At 42.6% G+C, this 17,907-nt stretch overlaps 4 protein-coding genes across 6 annotated transcripts in view; 3 read left to right on the top strand and 1 right to left on the bottom strand.

Annotated features, from left to right (window-relative positions):
* Nucleotides 1-1,916: 1,916 nt before the first annotated feature.
* Nucleotides 1,917-6,004, bottom strand: zgc:174935 (uncharacterized protein LOC796019 homolog). 2 transcript variants are annotated; one of them, XM_056602719.1, is made up of 5 exons: nt 5,378-6,004; nt 3,897-3,951; nt 3,653-3,767; nt 3,243-3,544; nt 1,917-2,753 (listed from the first exon to the last, which is right to left on the bottom strand). In XM_056602719.1, exons 1-4 carry the CDS (start codon nt 5,669-5,671, stop codon nt 3,247-3,249), a joined length of 762 nt encoding a protein of 253 aa, XP_056458694.1. In that variant the 5' UTR covers nt 5,672-6,004; the 3' UTR covers nt 1,917-2,753; nt 3,243-3,246. The 2 variants fall into 2 exon arrangements, with proteins under 2 accessions (XP_056458694.1, XP_056458693.1); XM_056602718.1 differs by having other exon boundaries at nt 1,919-2,768; nt 5,378-5,999.
* A 126-nt stretch (nt 6,005-6,130) lies between these two features.
* Nucleotides 6,131-7,891, top strand: si:dkey-87o1.2 (uncharacterized protein LOC796684 homolog). The gene is made up of 4 exons (XM_056602722.1): nt 6,131-6,573; nt 6,775-6,829; nt 7,263-7,380; nt 7,509-7,891. Exons 1-4 carry the CDS (start codon nt 6,277-6,279, stop codon nt 7,537-7,539), a joined length of 501 nt encoding a protein of 166 aa, XP_056458697.1. The 5' UTR covers nt 6,131-6,276; the 3' UTR covers nt 7,540-7,891.
* Nucleotides 7,892-8,513: 622 nt separating this feature from the next.
* Nucleotides 8,514-12,575, top strand: them4 (thioesterase superfamily member 4). Of its 2 annotated transcripts, none has more exons than XM_056602720.1 (6): nt 8,514-8,974; nt 9,490-9,673; nt 9,963-10,125; nt 10,325-10,435; nt 10,608-10,732; nt 10,850-12,575. In XM_056602720.1, the coding sequence occupies exons 1-6, from the start codon at nt 8,858-8,860 to the stop codon at nt 10,891-10,893; spliced, it is 744 nt and encodes a 247-aa protein (XP_056458695.1). In that variant the 5' UTR covers nt 8,514-8,857; the 3' UTR covers nt 10,894-12,575. The 2 variants fall into 2 exon arrangements, with proteins under 2 accessions (XP_056458695.1, XP_056458696.1); XM_056602721.1 differs by having other exon boundaries at nt 8,910-9,332; nt 10,850-12,572.
* A 90-nt stretch (nt 12,576-12,665) lies between these two features.
* Nucleotides 12,666-17,907, top strand: part of rorc (RAR-related orphan receptor C) — an 18,507-nt gene continuing 13,265 nt past the window's right edge. The window contains exon 1 of the mRNA XM_056602768.1: nt 12,666-13,008. Within this exon, the coding sequence (XP_056458743.1) occupies nt 12,957-13,008 (52 nt within the window). The 5' untranslated portion in view covers nt 12,666-12,956. The remainder of the gene's footprint in view (nt 13,009-17,907) is intronic.

Raw genomic sequence — 17,907 nt, 5'->3', positions numbered from 1 at the left:
GCATCCTCACTCAACAGGTGTTCAGAGAGGCGCAGAACTCCACAAAAGCTGACCATAGTGTAGATGAGGACAGAAACATTTTGTATTTTAACATGCAGAAAACAAAGGTTACAAAGAAGTTACATACCACATCGCTTTGTCCAGGTCCATTTCTTTCCTCCTCCTTTTTCCTACTCAATACTGTTTGTCAAAAATCTGAGGCCTAAATATGTCTTGTTGTGAGGTTAAAGTATGTTGTGTGTCAGGTATCTTGCAAAACAGATGATTCAACCTAATGAAACCTCATGAAAAAAAGGTTAAATAGATAAAAAACAACATCTTCATTAGATTTGCTAATGTAATGTTAGAGCCAAAATGGTGAAAACTCCATGTATGAGTTGTATTTGTCAGTGTCCCATCGTCCATCAGTGCTGCCTGAATGTATGAATGTGTGAACAAGTCTGCAGCGGGACAGGGTTTATATACATGGCTGGAACTTGAGTGTTGGTGGAGGGTACCACCAACACTCACTGACATTCACAGTGTAATTAGTTGGATATTGATCAACTGATTTGGCCTGGAGCCTTTCCTCCCAACATTAGCCTAATCAATAGATGTAATGTTCATCAGAGTGTGAGCTACCCAACATCCACCACACACGGTCACAGATGTAGTCAGATATAACTTTCAGTTGATCTCTAAATCTAGGTCAAAGTTTTAGAATTGAATTGAGTCACTTCATTAAGTAGGGAGCGTTCCATTCCATTCGTTTGGTCTATCTATTTCCATTCAACATCGGGAGGTACTTTTCGACTTACCTACACAGTGCTTTGATGTGCCCATTGTTTTGCCCAAAAATATTTTCTACCTTTACCTGCTGTGTTATACTCTTTGCCTCAAGTTCATATAATTACGTTTGGTTAGTGTGTCGTAACCTACCTGAGGCAGCTCTCTTTGGCATGTTTTTAATCACTAGATATACATTCATACAAGTAGTGAAATATAGTCTACAGGGTTCAAATGTATATAGAGGAAGTGACCTCTGGTTGTCAAGATGACCTTTGGTAAACGGATCAATATCAATCAATCAATACTGCCATCACATATGGTAACTGCAGGCAGACAGAACTGTGGGATGTTAACACATGCTAACTTCTCAGCTGTGTATTTCATTATGATGAACCACCAGTACTCCAGCCATTGTCAAAAAAACACCTCAAAACATTCCTTTTCACCAAGTCCTTTTTTTCCTTTAGACTATATTTTTGCTTGACAATTTATTTTCAATGAATGATTTTGCATCAATTGTGCCTTATGTAATTGTCTGTGTGTGTGCATGTGTGTGTGTGTGTGTGTGTATGTGTGTGTATGTGTTTTTTTTCCGGCCACTGAACTGTACTGAAAATATATTTTCAAAATAATTTACATTAGTTAGTAGCCCACAGAGCATGCAATCAAATTCAATGTGAATAATTATAGAAAGGTTCACATTGAACTTTGAGGGCATTTTATTTCATTAAATGCAAGAGTGACATGGATTGCTTGAATGTCCAGAAATATCCACACTATAAAATAATATTCATTTAGATGTATCAAGACATCAACGGTGGCTTGGAGAGCCAGACTAGCAATGGCCGGTTCAGTTACACAGCCAGCATAGAACAATGCCTTAAATAGCCAACTTTCCTCAAAGGGGCCCACTATACTAGGGACAACACCTCCTCAAAACAACCAAATCATGCCATTATGAGAGCAAGGAATTCACCTATGGTCTTTTGCTCTAGGGTTGCTTGCAGAAAGGAGAAATTAGAGAAATGAGAGACTGTTCACCCTCTCTCTGCAACCCCTGTAAAATGACCTTGTAAACCCGCTGGGGCAGAAGGGAGTCATCATGTCCCGGCCTAATAGGGGGCCTGGGGGTAGAATGTATTGGGTGGAGTCTGATGGGCAGAAAATAGAGTGGTGACCGGAGAGGAAAAAAATATCAGACACACTGGGGGATGTTGTATAAAGAACATTTATTTATTTTCATGACAAAGCATTATGATGTTGATGTTCAAATATAAACAAGTGCATTTATGAAAGTCAGGTGGCTTTACCAAGAAATATATATACGAATCCGACAGTCCCATACATATAGCATTACAAATCAAATAGTTCTGGATATGTAAATTACTAAGTGATTTGGTTGGCATGACAATTAGGCCAACCACTCAATTGAAGATATAGAAAATATATAATTGGTACAAAATAATCCCCTTCCCCATATTAGAAAATTAACTCAGAAACACATGGAGTAGCCCATAAGACTTTTGGACTTACAGTTAAACAGAAACAGCTTTAACTTCTTTTGGACTTCCGGACAGGTCAGCACAGAGTGTCGTTTTAGCAGGTCAACTAACGGGGCAATGGGGCTTTGTGAATGGCTGATGGAGGTGTAAAGGTGGATTGTATGTAAACAATACACCCTAGGGAGGATCACTATGTAAAAAGATGTATAGACGAAGACAAAGTTATTCAACATACACGGGTTTGCACCAGTGTATGAGCAACAGAACACTTCCATGGAGAAAAATAACTTCAGGGCGACATGGTGGAGTTTGGTCGAACTTGGGGAGTCCATTTCAAATGGGAATCCTGGGTTATTAGTTAAGGTGTTGAACTTCCGAAATAGTGTTTGGATATAAAGAGGTCCAACTCTCCTAGAAAGTGGAGTCCTTCTGCTTGCCGTCTTCACTTCCTTCTTTCAGAGATCCGCCTGGAGTCCTTGCATCCTATTTACATGACGACTTTGAATACAGGACACACACACACACACATACACACACACACACACGGATGTGTTTGATCTGTAACTGTAGCCACTACAATCAGCTACAGACTACATTGCCATTCATAAAAACGGTTAGATGAGTAATGCTCAACTGCTATACAAAGGTGTGGTAAAAATGTTAGTGGGAGTAACAATGCTCGTGGCAGCTCAAGCCAACCCTTTATGGAAAATGCCCAGGAAACCCACCCTCAGAAGTATATTTAGGCGAGGAAGGAAGAAAAGTGTATACATTCAGCTTATGAACTCAGTTCTGAAAAAGTATGAATCCCTTAACCTTTGTGTGTAGTTTGTGCGAATTAAAAGTAAATATCAGCCTTGAATAAACCTAGTATTTCACAACTCATATTAGGATTGTTTCAGGTAAACCTTCTCAGACATCATGCACTATTTCCACTACGAAATAAGTTAAAAACTGTTAAAATAGGCTTACTTCATTATGATTTAGGGGCCTCATCCTTGGCCTCCCCCGCCTTAGAGGCCTCTTCCTTGGCCTCTTCGGGCTTAGGGGCCTCTGCCTTAGCCTCCTCGGGCTTAGGGGCCTCTGCCTTAGCCTCCTCGGGCTTAGGGGCCTCTGCCTTAGCCTCCTCGGGCTTAGGGGCCTCTACTTTAGCCTCCTCCGGCTTAGGGGCCTCTGCCTTAGGGGCCTCTGCCTTAGGGGCCTCTGCCTTGGCCTCCTCTGGCTTGGGGTCCTTTACTGCATCTGGCTTAGGATCCGGCACACCACACAGTTTCCTAAAATAACAGAGTTAAAAGACGACAGCATGATGTATGGGGTTGAAGATACAGTTAAATCCGTGGCATGAAGAGTCCAGACTTTGCCTGCTATAGTCGTTACTGTACCTGGCCACTTCTGAATCCGTTTTGATGAAGTCACACAATTTGCTTTTCTCATTTATCTGCTTATTTAGAGATGCAACCTCAGCTTCCCAGTTGGCCTTCTGCTTTGTAAATTCCTCTGTGGATATAGGGCTCAATTATAAAACTCTTGTAATGCAACCTTTTAGAAATAGATTTTAGAAATTTGCCCAGTGTCCCTAGTAAAATTTACTTGCGTGCTGTTGACAGAAGTGTTTTGGTCACTTACCTTTTTTGCTACCAAGTTCAGACTCAAGTGATGCAGCCTCATCTGTTATCTGTTTCTATGGGTTAAAAAGAGATGCAAGGATATTTTATTTTAGGATACAAATACAATATATTATATCCCAATTACGCATTAGCTTAGTTTGCCAATTACTTCCTGTGCCAAATTAAGCACCCCCAACACATGAATGTAATAGATACATGATGCAACTCAAGACCAGCCTGCTGTATCCAGGTCAACCATGTAATCCACTGGTATAGCAAGTTTAAAATAAATGTGCCTGGCCTTGCCTATAGCAAGTTCTTTGAGGCATCAGTTGCATGGTCCGAGAACGATGTCAAAGCTAGTAATGCCATTCGTTTTATTGCAATGATAACTGTTAAGACTGGTACTGGTATATTTTCTTCTTCGTCAAAGAAAAGTGTGGCAAGCGTGAATTTGAATGCCTACAAGAATTGGCTATACGTCTATATTGACTCCATTAAGAGACGGCCACAATCACACGGCTCTACCCAATGACGGCGTCACCCAATCACACGGCTCCACCCAATGACAGCTCCACCCAATGACACGGCTCCACCCAATCACACACGTCCACCCAATCACACGGCTCCACCCAACGACACAGCTCCACCCATGACACGGCTTCACCCAATGATGGCTTCACACAATCACACGGCTTCACCCAATCACACGGCTTCACCCAATAACATGGCTCCACCCAATGACAGCTCCACCCAATCACACAGCTTCACCCAATGACAGCTTCACCCAATCACACAGCTTCACCCAATGACAGCTTCACCCAATCACACGGCTCCACCCAATGACAGCCTCACCCAATCACATCTTCCAATCACACGGCTTCCCCCAACGACAGCTTTGCCCAATTATGACAGCATCACCCAATCACACAGCTTCGCTCAATAACAAGGCTTCAACCAATGACGGCTTCACCCAATGACAGCTTCTCTCTCTCTCTATGACAGCTTCACCCAATCACACGGCTTCACCCAATCACACGGCTTCACCCAATGACAGCGACACCCAATGACCTCTTCAGCCAATCACATGGCTTCACCCAATGACGGCTTCACCCAATGACGGCTTCACCCAATGACGGCTTCACCCAATGACACGGCTTCACCCAATGACACGGCTTCACCCAATGACACGGCTTCACCCAATGACACGGCTTCACCCAATGACACGGCTTCACCCAATGACACGGCTATACAAACATCGCATCATTCATCATAAACATCTAAACCGGGCAATATGGAGTGTTAGGTCGGGTGTATAAGAGACAAATTAATGGTTATCTATGGACATTACCTAATTTACCGACACTGCAAACAAAACGGTTGAGATCAACCCGCCAGTCCCACCATATCGATTGACCCCCTGTCCCGAAGATATGAGGGGTGTCCCAAAGATATGAGGGGTATCCCAAAGATATGAGTGTGTCTCAAGCTTTGACCTACCTTAGCACTCTCACAGGCTTCCACTTCAGCCTTGTTTGCCGTCTGTTTGGCCAGGTGATCAGCCGCTTCACTCTCCAGTGCCTTGAGTTCTTCTTTAATCTTGGCCATAAGTGGTTGCTTTTTGGAGATCTCCACTTTGTACTCACCGAGCACGTCCACGCTGACGCTGAGTTTAATGAACTGGAACTTGTTGCGTTTGAGCAGTCGTTCCTCTTCCCTCTTCCGTCGGGTCACCGTCCAAAACAATCCCAAACTCACAAGTACTGAAAAAAACAGCAAGATGTTGAGCCTCATCTTGCTTGCGAATTTGTGTTGGTAGCGACGCGCTTATATACTCTTCAGATAATTCAATAAACCAAAGCGTTTATTTTTTAATAGGCCTATACCAACTTTCTTTATGCAATCTGTAAATAAAAGTAAGCGAGGCGAGGGGAGTAGTAAAGGAAGTATGCCAGAAGGTGTAAATGTTTGGCTTTGTACCACCTGTGCCCGCCCACTGCGCTAGTCACCATGGGATGTTCAATTCATGTCAGTGTTTTTGGAAAGCAGGGTTTAAAGTTTTAAAAATATGCTTCAACCTCATAAAAATAGAATGTAACAACATATGAAGCAAATGTTCAGGACAAAGGCAGCACTCGTTTTAATATAAATGATTGGATATAGTGAATGGGAGCTGGATGGAGAAAGAGAAAAGTGGACCAACAAGGAAGTGCCAGTGGTTATGATTGGTCACGCCCAGGTATCTGGTTCAGCAGGTGGAGCCGGTTACAGGTGGAATAACCACCCCTGAATGCGGTGTGCCTTCGGAGGGAGACACTTGTCAGTGCTGGGTTGCATGTACAGTGAGAGGAGCATCAACTACAACAACCTGCTGGTTGCCTTTTCTTGCCTCTGCCAAGATGAAGATCGTGCCTGTAATGGCGTTCCTCAGTTTGAGTGTGATGGTGGTGATGATATACCAGGCCGTTCGGCAGGAGCTGGAGCTGCGGAGTCTTAAAGCACGCATGTTGGAGACCTCCGCCGAGCTCAAGCAGAAAGAACACTCCATCATTCAGGAGAAAAACACAATACAAGATCTGAACAAGCTGCTTGATCCTCTCACAAAGCAGAAAGATCAACTTAATAAGAATAAGTTGGACCTCAGTAGATCTGTAGCTCAAATGACCAATTCCCTAGTGATCTGTAACACTGACAAGGTAAGGAAGACACAATAACTCTGAAATGCACTGCTTCAATAGAAATACCAATGACTGTATGGTCTTGGTTGAACTGGGTGTGTTCCTCTGAGTAAACATTGGGAATTCACACCTTTTTGGTAAAGGTAATTAACCCTGTTTCCTGCATTTACAATTTGGTGTTGTATTGAATAAGATTTCTTGATGTTGTGTGTATTCCAGGAAGTGGCTGAGAGAAACAAGGCCGACGGCACAAAGGCTCTAGCTGAGGTCAACGGTAAGGCTGTATGAGGGGCTGTAATGGGAACACTCACAGATACCTTATTTTAATTGAAGTTAAACGTGGCTAATATTTCAGATAATATTCGATCTACATCATATTAACTTTTTCATTCATCAAGTGAAATAGATCATTCTTGGTCTTACGCCTCTGAAATGCTATTTCATTGGTTTTTATTTCTGATTATTAAGTAAATGCTTCAGACAGATAGCCGACAATCTTCATTTGAAAAAGTTGGCTATCATGACTGGTTGAGGGAAGTTTAAGATATTTATGAGGTATTATGGACTAAATAATTAAAATCCAGTAAAAGTCACTTGATAGATGATTGTGTAGTGAACATTGTTTTTGTGTGCAACTCTGTCCTCTATGGGTCAGAATTATGTTTTTATAAATAATGTAACATTTCTGCTGTACTCCTTGTCCACAGCTAGCCACCAAGCCGAAAAAAATAAAGCAGAGGAGCAGATCAAAATCTTACAACTGCAAATTCTGGATAGAGACAAGGCAATCTGTACATTTGTAGATGAGACCAAGGAAGAAGGACGGTAAGATATTCCAAAATAAAAATAAAAGCTAAAAATGCCAGCCTATGACTTAAGACTCTGAGTTGAATTGAAATAAGTTCTCAAATGTGATTTGAGAATAACTGATTTTTCTTCTCTTTTCATTACAGGAAGCTCTGCAGCATTGCTAAAGCCAAATAATTGTGTGTGTGTGTGTGTGTGTGTGTGTGTGTGTGTGTGTGTGTGTGTGTGTGTGTGTGTGTGTGTGTGTGTGTGTGTGTGTGTGTGTGTGTGTGTGTGTGTGTGTGTGTGTGTGTGTGTGTGTGTGTGTTTTCCTCAACCAGTTACTCCGCATTCTGTATCTGATAACCTTTGCCTGCTAGATAATTGTTTTTTGTGACAAACCTGCTGGATGATAGTTCATTTTGACAAACCTGATAACCTCCCTTTGGAAGAACTGGAATTGTATGTCTCAATACCATGCTTGCAGCACACTTGAAGTATAAGTATTTTACAAACTAACGTGGATAATAAATCAATTTAATCTTACAACATAAACATCTGGTCTACATGAGGTTTGTACAGTCTCGGGTCTGGCTGTTAAACTTTTGTTCTTCCAGGTTCAGTCAAGTGCCCCTGACTGCAGCCCGCAGATCGAGGAGGAGCTAAATTTAAGGACAATTCAGCGCAGTATCATACGTTCTCCCGCTTTTGAGCGGAGGAGCTAAATGTGGGCGGGTCTAAACGTTTAACCCATGGTTTTTTCCTCTCGGGCGCCATCTGGTGGCGGAGATCCGGCAGCACATTCTCAAACATCAATACAGCACAGCACAGCACAATGACTTACCGGTAATATGGAAAAGGGTTCATGCATTTGATAGACTTAGACATTCCTACTTTTAACTTGTCATTTCAAATGTCTTTTTTAGTATTGACACATATTATTTCGTACACTCGTACACAATTATATTAGCTAAGTCAAATAAACCAAAGACAGAAGCGGGAGAACGTATTTCCGTCTGGTCCATGATACTGCGCGGAATTTTCATTAAATGTGGGCTGGCTTAAACGTTTAAGCCCGCCCACATTTAGCTCCTCCTCGATCTGCGGGCTGGGCTGCAGTCAGGGGCACTTGCATGATACTGGGCGGAATTTTCCTTAAATGTGGGCGGGGTTAAACGTTTAAGCCCGCCCACATTTAGCTCCTCCTCGATCTGCGAGCTGCAGTCAGGGGTTACTCGTTTATAGTGATGGTTGGTTAAAAAAGATATGGCCTGGTTTTCCTTGTTGACATCCAGGGCGTGTGTGTCTGTGTGTGCCACCAGGCATGTGTAGCTCCTCCTTTTCGGCACCTTTTCGAATACAATTAGGCCTATGTATCTAAAATAGATGCATTCAAATTGACCGTCACATTTTTGTTATGAATATGCCGGTCCTCGGAACAAAAAAGGTTGGGAAGGAACCCCTGCTTTAAACTCGTGCATGTTGCAGAGTATGTCCAACAGCGCCCCCTGAGTTCATGGTGGTTTGCAGAACACTGTGTCACACCGGAAAGGGTCCGAGGGTGGAGGCGGACCCGTATGACGTTGTCCGTGTTTTTCGGCTCACACCGGAAGCCTCATGCGAGAAAAAGCCGGTAGGCGATGACAGATCTCAATGTCACTACACACGGTCCTTACACAAAAATTATACTACTTAACAGGCGTAGCGTCATAGCGTATTATTCCTCATCCTCTGATCACTCGGTCGGATCAATGTCCTGGTTGTGACAGCGAAGAAGCGACAACATAGGATCACTCGCTGACCGCAATCCACCTTGTCGCTAACGAAAGGCTCTTGCGAATCAAAACAATATCGGTGTCGGTAATATTCAATACAATATCAGGGTGATAAGGTATAGTGTGGGCATGGCCAGTATCCTCTGTCGAATCTCCAAAACCTTGGTGAACCATCGCTTGCCTCCATTCACGAAAGGCCTCATACGGCCCATGGTGGTACGTCGACATTACATACATCAATGCAGAAAATACTTTCTCAGTCGATTGAGTATTTCTTGATTAATGTATGATTTCAAGTGGAGTTTTTAAACTGGCAAGTTGGCTGTAAATAAACCGTTTGGATGGCTGTGATGTGCTTGTTTATCCAACACAGACCTTGTCCTGGCCGTTTCAGTCACAGCCGAGAGACTTGAGTCTTCCAAATCCCTCATGGAGCAAAGAGATGCTGCAGCATTATGAGCTCTACAACAGCCAGTGTGTCGGCGAGGATGGAAAGGAAGGCTCTGGACCGTGGAGGAGACTGCCCAGCTACAACCGCTTACTCAAGTTTGCTACAGGTGCCACGGAATGACCTTTGATTGGAAAGTTGTAGTGTGTGTGTGTGTGTGTGTGTGTGTGTGTGTGTGTGTGTGTGTGTGTGTGTGTGTGTGTGTGTGCATAATTGTACATGGAATTTACAGAATGTAACCCCCTATTTGGAAGAAATGTCCAAAACACATTCAGTGTCCAAAAAGTGTCCATAACACATTCATATACTAGAGAGAAACCTCTCTTATTTTGTTGTAGTATTTTCTCAGGGATTGATCATCATTTATTTTTCTTAAACGTGCGTTTGTGCCTCATCAGGGGGAGTGCTGCTCAGTAAGATCATCCAGTCGGAGGCGCGCCTTTTTACGAGGAACATCAAAATCCCGGGGGCGGGATTTGAATACGTTATGTTCATTAAAAAATCGCAGGAGAAATGTGTGTGTATATTCCAGGCTGGACATCTGCTAGAAGGGCCACCAGGGTGAGTTAATTGTGGTTTTTTTTCTCCCAGTTGGAGTAAATACCCCAATGTCTCCGTTCCTATATTATATATTTGCATTACTTGAAAACTACATACATTTTGGACATAAGATACTACTAAAAAGTGAGATGCTCATCGTATAAATACCTTTTTGCCCCTTCAAAATATCATGTTGAGTTTAATAGGAGTGTATTTTCAGGCACGTCCACGGGGGGGCGACAGCGGCCATGATTGACTCAGTAAACGGGACACATGCCACCTACGTGTGCGGACCTGTGATGACTGCAAACCTAAACATAAATTACCGCAAGTAATAATACACGCGTTATATTAATCCACTGAGAAGAACTAACTATGTATCTTTGGAATATAGGCTTTGGTCAATTCCATTAATGACTATTGTAATTGCACTATACTATTACTATTATGCCTATGCAACCGATATTGTGTAATCTGTCATTCTAATTGTCCTTGTCCCAAAGCCCCATCCCATTGGGCAGCACAGTGGTGCTGGAGTCTACGCTGGATCAAAGGGAAGGACGAAAAGCTTTTTTCTCCTGCATTGTGACTTCAATAGATGGCTCCAAAGTCCATGTAGAATCAAAAGGTATCACTAAACACATCCAGTCTGCTTCCATCACAACAGGGATAATGTGTGATGCTCTAACAGTGATGTTTGGCTGTATCAGTCTTCTCACTGTGCCTTTCTTCACGCCTTTTGCAGCACTGTTTCTATCTATCTCCATGAGCCGCATATTAGGAGGCTAGCACCCGTCACACCAGCCCACCGACCCTACGAAACATGTCTGTCTCCAAGCGACCCGTGAGTTCAGAGATTTGGGGATCCTTCTTCACTGGCAGTGAGGGTGATGGAGAGGGATCCTGGAGTTCAGAGGCCCCTGATTTGGTCCAGCCCTGGGTCCTCCGGCCGTCACCATGCCTGGGGGCGAGATTGACGCGAGGAAAGGAGTGATGTGTGAGTTCTTACCAGACTTCCAAAAGGATTGACCAACAAAAACTATTCTTTATTTATGCAATGAATTTAATTTATCATCTTTTGGAGTATATTCATTTTTGGGCGGTTGGATACTGTGTTCATTATCACAGTGTTGCTGTTTGTAGGATGTTGGAGATGTTTTGACTGATAAAGCCTTTGTAAGGTGCTGGAGATGTTTTTACTGATGAAGCCTGATCACCCATCTGCACATCCTTTATTTATCACATTATTAATATTAGAAAGGGAAGATTTCTTCATTATATTGAACTTTAAAGTAAGTATGGCTAAGTGTTGGAAAATGTGTGAACTCCTCCAATGAAAGTGTCTTTCAGATTGTAGGAAGAACACGTACATTCCTGGGTGGGCAAGAAATGTCCATCAAGCAGAAAGCATGGTGCAAGTTGGGGGGTGGGGACCAATTGTTTGGTTTGACCCCATTTACAAATATATTGTTCCACTGTCATCATTACTGAAAAAACACACTGTGCTATTATTTGTGTCGCCTCATCAGATTTCGCCTCGGTTATTTCCTTTCTTCACTGTTGTATGTGGGGATTTCTGTGTGTTTTATTTTTATTTCCTCCCATTGTAACATAACTATTTGGGGTCGAGGTGTGGAGGTTTTCAAGTTTATATTTAACGTAATAATTTTAAATATGCTCAAACAAGATTTAAATTATTCGGTAATAACATTATTTTCTCCGTCAAACATTATTCGATTTTTTGAATAGCACACACACACACACACACACACACACACACACACACACCCTACCTTATTGGCTACAGGTGCCTTGTTTGGATTGATGGTGTTGTTTGCAAATTGGGTTCATTCATTGTGTGCGTGTGATGATAGAATGTGTTCTATGGTATGTCCTGATTATCATAACGCCTAAAGGTTATGATAACGGAAGTTAAAGTATTGCAGTAGCCTACAATATAATTTGTCATACTACCTGAGCATTCATTGTGTTTATACAGTTCCTATATTTTAAGCATTACAGGCCCAAAGCCATGCGGAATACCATAAGCATTGTAGGCGTAATGGGATATTTAATGGACATATTTCATCTTTAACCCATATTTGAATATTGCTTAGAAAACGAAGTAGGACTACAATTTAGGCAAACCTATGCAAATTATAGTTCGAACTTAAATAGTCAAATTCTAATGCACTATTATAAGATGATATATCACGTGGCTCTTGCGGCGCACTGGTCATCATTAAAAAGTTAATTGTCCTTTATAAACGTTACATTGAACCGGGTTGCGGAAGCTGGTTCCAGCAGCATTGGGTTCTATTTCTCAACCGAACAACACAAAGCAAACCTTATCCGATATAATGACGTAACTCCCGGTGATATAACTACTCCCGAGCACGGGACCTGAAGGACTCAGATACCTGGACCCGAAGGACTCAGAGACCTGAAGGACTCAGAGACCTGAAGGACTCAGAGACCATGACCTGAGGACTGACCGGGGGGGGGGGGGGGGGGGGGGGATAGAGACCGGAGCAGCCGTCCTGAGCGCACCGCGTGTTCTCACCGTGCCAACCGGCGGCTCCAGCTGCACTCTCGATGGACGTGAGCCTCGAGGAACTTTGATATGAAACATTTCCTCAAGAGGAGGTCTATTGGAGTCCATGCTGACCACTGCGGAGGAGATGGCCATGCACCTACCCAGACCCCTGCGCCGACCTGGCCGCTAGAACAACCAGACAGCACTGCCGGCGACTACGATCCTCGAAGCAAGAGCAGAAGTTACTAAGTGAACGAAAGGTTTTTCATGTGGGTCAGTGCATGCGTACAGACCACGTGTATTTTGTTTTGGAGTAATGGAATACGAGGAGTACAATGCATCTCCAGGTGACGCACCGATCAGACGAGGTGAGAGGTGCCCGGCTAGAGGCGATTTGCCTCGGGCAGTGTGTGGCCCATGTCATATGGTCTGCAGCAAAGATGCAAGCAGGATTCTGTAACCTACATATTGAACCCAACCCTACCCAAGTGTTAATGTATCGCGATGCTTTTATAATATATACGTTCTTATATGTTTTAATAGTGTTTAAGTAAAGGCAGTTGTGTTTGTCCTGTTCCCTTTTCCCTTTTCTTTTATTTCCCCTCTTCCTCCCTCTCTTCTTGTATTCTTCCCCATTCCCGCATCGCTCTGTTTCTCTCTCCTCCTCCCTCTCAACTTGTATTCTCCCCCATTCCCTCATAGCTCTGCATCTCTCTCCTCCACCTCCCTCTCAACTTGTATTCTCTCCCATTCTCTCATTGCTCTGTATCTCTCTCTCCCCCTCCCTCTTAACAGTGATTCTCCCCCATTCCTTCCCCTCCCTGTATCTCTCTCCCCTGTAAGTGGTTAAATGGCTGTGTGTTGGTGAGAGCTACAGTAAACCAGGGCTAATCCAGGGGATTAACTTGTGTCAGCTTCTGTTTGGGAATCACTGCTTTACTATTCTCATCCTCTGCCTTTCTAAATGCAAAGCGCCCGGCGCTCAGGTTAGACCCACTATCTCCCTCCTCACTCACAGACACACTGCAGACACCTGACCCCTTTCAAAACACGCGTGGACCTTTCATGGCTAGTGTTGTTGAAATGGAATAGGTATTATCAGGGCCCTAGTCATAGTTTAATAATGGAATAGGTATTACCAGGGCCCTAGTCAGACTTGAATAATGGAATAGACCAGGGACCTAGTCAGAGTTTAATAATGGACTAGGTATGACCAGGGCCCTAGTCAGAGTTTAATAATGGAATAGGTATGACCAGGGCCCTAGTCAGAGTTTAATAATGGACTAGGTATGACCAGGGCCCTAGTCAGAGTTTAATAATGGAATAGGTATGACCAGGGCCCTAGTCAGAGTTTAATAATGGACTAGGTATGACCAGGGCCCTAGTCAGAGTTTAATAATGGAATAGGTATGACCAGGGCCCTAGTCAGAGTTTAATAATGGACTAGGTATGACCAGGGCCCTAGTCAGAGTTGAATAATGGAATAGACCAGGGCCCTAGTCAGAGTTTAATAATGGAATAGGTATGACCAGGGCCCTAGTCAGAGTTTAATAATGGAATAGACCAGGGACCTAGTCAGAGTTTAATAATGGAATAGGTATGACCGGGGGCCTAGTCAGTTTAAGCATGCACTCATCTCTGAGAAGTAACAACCGCAGATCCTTTATACAGTTGTATTTAGATTCCAATTTTATTTTTAGCTTTTAAAAAATGCAGAGGTCCGGACATCGGTGACCTTATTGCTGCGTACTGGCATCGTGGGTACAACCAGCAGTGATGAGAAGTTTGAGAATGCGTATTAACTGACCGTTCTCACAGGTATCATTGTAAGATTGACGCAGGTGACTCATAAGGCTTATGGGTCTGCTACTTCTATTCACTGGGGCCCGGGTCATAGACATATCTTCGCTAGTCTAGTCTACTACGTGTGCCCTAGCAGACCCATAGTTGAAGTTATGAGCGACAGCTAGACAAGTAGCCCATTGCTATGAGGCTAGTTGATCAGGGTACACACACACACACACACACACACACACACACACACACACACACACACACAATTAGGGCATTTAGCTGACGCTTTTATCCAAAGCGACTTACATCGGTTAATACACACATTGACAAACAAATGGCAGAGTCAACCATGCAAGGCGTCAGGAGCAGTTAGGGTTAAGTGTCTTGCTCAGGGACACATCAAAACTCTGCTAGGAGGAACTGGGGATCTAACTACCAACCTTTTGGTTACAAGCCAACTGCTCTATGAGCTAAGCCAACCCCCACACATACACACACACACACACACGTGCACCAAATTACATGCATAGTGTATCACGGTTGCTGTGTTGACTGTCACTGTCACATTATTTTCAGGGTGAATATGATTCTGATATGGTTCTGTCATGAACTTGGGTCCCAGAATTACAAAAAGATACAAATATAGAAATATTATTGAAGACATCCTATTTTTAACACCAATTAAAGTGCCTACAATCTTTGGATGGACAGGATATCTGACACTATATGATGAAAGATCTTTGAGTTTGTTAGGATTCGTGACCAGAGGAAGGACTTGGTCTTCTTCCCCTTCTGAGGCACACCTGTGCAGGGCTCTTATGTAACCGTGTTGGCTGAGCGCTACATGAGATGAGGATGTGTTGTCACAGTCCAGTACTTGGGAAACACTTTGTTATACCGCTCAGGTATAAGTCATTTTCAAGCCTTAAGTTAATGATGAACTAATCAATACAAAAAACATTAATATACACAGCAAAAACCACAGTGTACATTGTACTCTATGGGTGTACATTTAACACTCACTTCGGGGTATGTATAGGTCCAAGAGTTCAGTGTTCGCTGAACACTGTTAGAAGAGCAAAATATGTACTCCAAATTTAGAGTTACATTTGAACACTTTGAGAGTGCAAATGTACTCCATTAGTGGTACTTTTGGGCACTCATTCAGTGCTTCCTTACACCTGCAGTGTAAACCTAGAACCCCAGAGAGAGAAAATATGTACTCCAAGTCAGTGCTTTATAGCACTTCGCAGAGCTGATTATTTAATACTTCTAGAGTGAGAATGTACTCTGACTGGTGTACAACCAACACCTTTGAGGTGAATTATCAACACTTCATGAATGAATAGTCTACACATTAGATTCTTGCTGCTGTTGTTACAGTGCATACATATATAATATAGTTAACATTATAGTTAAACTTTAATTATTTTTTATCAAGAACCATATTTAGTTTTACATTTATATGATGTAACAAACAACTTGAAAATAAATAAATAAATGTGTCCCCGTCAACCAATTAAAGGGGAATTCCGGTGTAAAACGGATTTGGGATATGTTTTGTATGATAATGAGTTGAAACGTTCGTTTTGGAGCACAAAAAACCGCATATAGACGCTTTCTTCAGTTGGCTGTTTTTAGCCGATTCTATCAAAACGCTATAAACTTGGAACAATGGGGCAGTGGTTATGGTAAAAACTAAATCGCTATTTTAAACCATTTAAAAGGCTAGAAGTAGCCCGACACTTCTTTGGTAGTTCAATAAGGGTATTAACATATAAAACGAGGCATTGAGAACTTTGTAAGTGTACAGATTGTTTATTAAAAAGTACATTTTATACACACAATACCATCAGTAGATCACCCGTCGACACCATTTTGTTTTCAAGACTCGATAAGTAGATTGGCCAACACAGAGATTGTGACATCCATCAGCAACACACAAGCTCTGGCGGCATGCCATGGGACCTTTAAAAATAAAATAAAAATTATCAGGATACAATTACCCTGTGAAACTTCACTACACGATCCACAGCTTCCCGGATACTGATTTTGACAGCTCCCTTCTTTCCACTTGGAGGTGGTGGCAGGAGGTAGACCAGCAGGAGAAGTGAGGCCATGTCACTATCCCAACCTGAAAAGGGAGAGCACATACTTTGAGCATGAAATACACCTGATGAAAGCACATGACACAACATAAAAGGTTCAAAAAGTTCTTGTCAATAAATAGTCAGCATCTAAAAAGGTGGCCAAATACAAACAGGTTATTATCATAGGACCCTTTTTAAAAAAAAAAAAAAAAGGGTCCTATGTTCCCCAGTCTCATACAAAGAGGGGAACATAGGACCCGGGGAACATAGGACCCCGGGGAACATAGGACCCGGGGAACATAGGACCCGGGGAACATAGGACCCGGGGAACATAGACACGCTCCCACTAAATTAAAGCCACGTGCCTCGTTAGCATTAGCTAAAAATGTTAACGAGGCGTTAGCTAAATTGAAGACATGTGCCTCATTAGCATTGGCCATTAAGTTTGACGTTAGCTAAAATCGTTAGCATTTATAAGTTGGTTATCAGAGCTAAAAGACGAAGAAATGCTGAATATTCTGCATTCAGGGTTTCTGCAGGTTTGAAGAAGTTAAATTTAAGCCTCTAATACCTTCTTAAGACCCATTATGAATACAATTTCTGACCTATATGAAGGACATACGCACAACTAACTATGAAACATAGAAACCCTGTGCATTATTCACTTGGTACTTTTCTTACCTGTTTACATTCCCATGAAGTTCAAAAATGTCTTCGCTCACTCGGAGCAATTCCTTGGCGATATTGATTCGACCGTCTCTGCCGAAACATTTTGCTGCGTAGTGTGGAAGAGGACAAACGGTCACATGTCTCTAGATTCAACCAATGAGAAGGCGCAGCGAGCCAATGACGAATCGAAACCTAAACCGACGTGCCGCCGGGATAGTTGGACACTCAACCGTTGTACACTCAGGGAGTCCATCATCCTAAAATAAACACTTAAATTACTCTACACCAGCATTATACTTAGAGACAACACCCAAGAGTGTTTCTGGTACACCCCAAAAAATGTACTTAGTGCCTATTCAACACCAAAGTGTATAAAATCTACTCTGGTCATGAATACTCTGGTATTTTAACACTTTGCGATTTGCTGTGTACATTTTAAGATGATAAGTAAGCTTTTTGTTAACGATGACCTAATCAACAAAACTTTTTTATATATTTGTAAATGATAGAAATGTTAAAGGTTCCCTATTTTTTCTCCAGGTATGATGTTTATTAGCCATTAGAAGCCATGTCAGAATCTTCCCTCTAGTGACACCACAAGTGGGAGTGTCCACCCAGATGTGCGGTGGATAGATCAGCCTACCAGATGGTACAGTCCACTGGAGGGGCTGGTGAGTAAGATAGGGCGCCTTTAACAAATGAATCATTTACATA

The sequence above is a fragment of the Gadus chalcogrammus genome, chromosome 11 (assembly GCF_026213295.1).
Source record: "Gadus chalcogrammus isolate NIFS_2021 chromosome 11, NIFS_Gcha_1.0, whole genome shotgun sequence".
NCBI lineage: Eukaryota > Metazoa > Chordata > Actinopteri > Gadiformes > Gadidae > Gadus > Gadus chalcogrammus.
The sequence above is the reverse complement of the archived record's forward strand: the minus strand, read 5'-3'. Positions and strand labels throughout refer to the sequence as shown.

Coding starts and splice junctions, on each gene's coding strand:
- them4 (XM_056602720.1), top strand. CDS start 8,858: ATGGTGGTTTGCAGAACACTGTGTCACACCGGAAAGGGTCCGAGGGTG. Junction 8,975..9,489: donor CCTCATGCGAGAAAAAGCCG/GTAGGCGATGAC, acceptor TATCCAACACAG/ACCTTGTCCTGGCCGTTTCA. Junction 9,674..9,962: donor CTTACTCAAGTTTGCTACAG/GTGCCACGGAAT, acceptor GTGCCTCATCAG/GGGGAGTGCTGCTCAGTAAG.
- zgc:174935 (XM_056602719.1), bottom strand. CDS start 5,671: ATGAGGCTCAACATCTTGCTGTTTTTTTCAGTACTTGTGAGTTTGGGA. Junction 3,768..3,896: donor TGAACTTGGTAGCAAAAAAG/GTAAGTGACCAA, acceptor CTATATCCACAG/AGGAATTTACAAAGCAGAAG. Junction 3,545..3,652: donor ACGGATTCAGAAGTGGCCAG/GTACAGTAACGA, acceptor CTGTTATTTTAG/GAAACTGTGTGGTGTGCCGG.
- si:dkey-87o1.2 (XM_056602722.1), top strand. CDS start 6,277: ATGAAGATCGTGCCTGTAATGGCGTTCCTCAGTTTGAGTGTGATGGTG. Junction 6,574..6,774: donor TGATCTGTAACACTGACAAG/GTAAGGAAGACA, acceptor TGTGTATTCCAG/GAAGTGGCTGAGAGAAACAA. Junction 7,381..7,508: donor GAGACCAAGGAAGAAGGACG/GTAAGATATTCC, acceptor TTTTCATTACAG/GAAGCTCTGCAGCATTGCTA.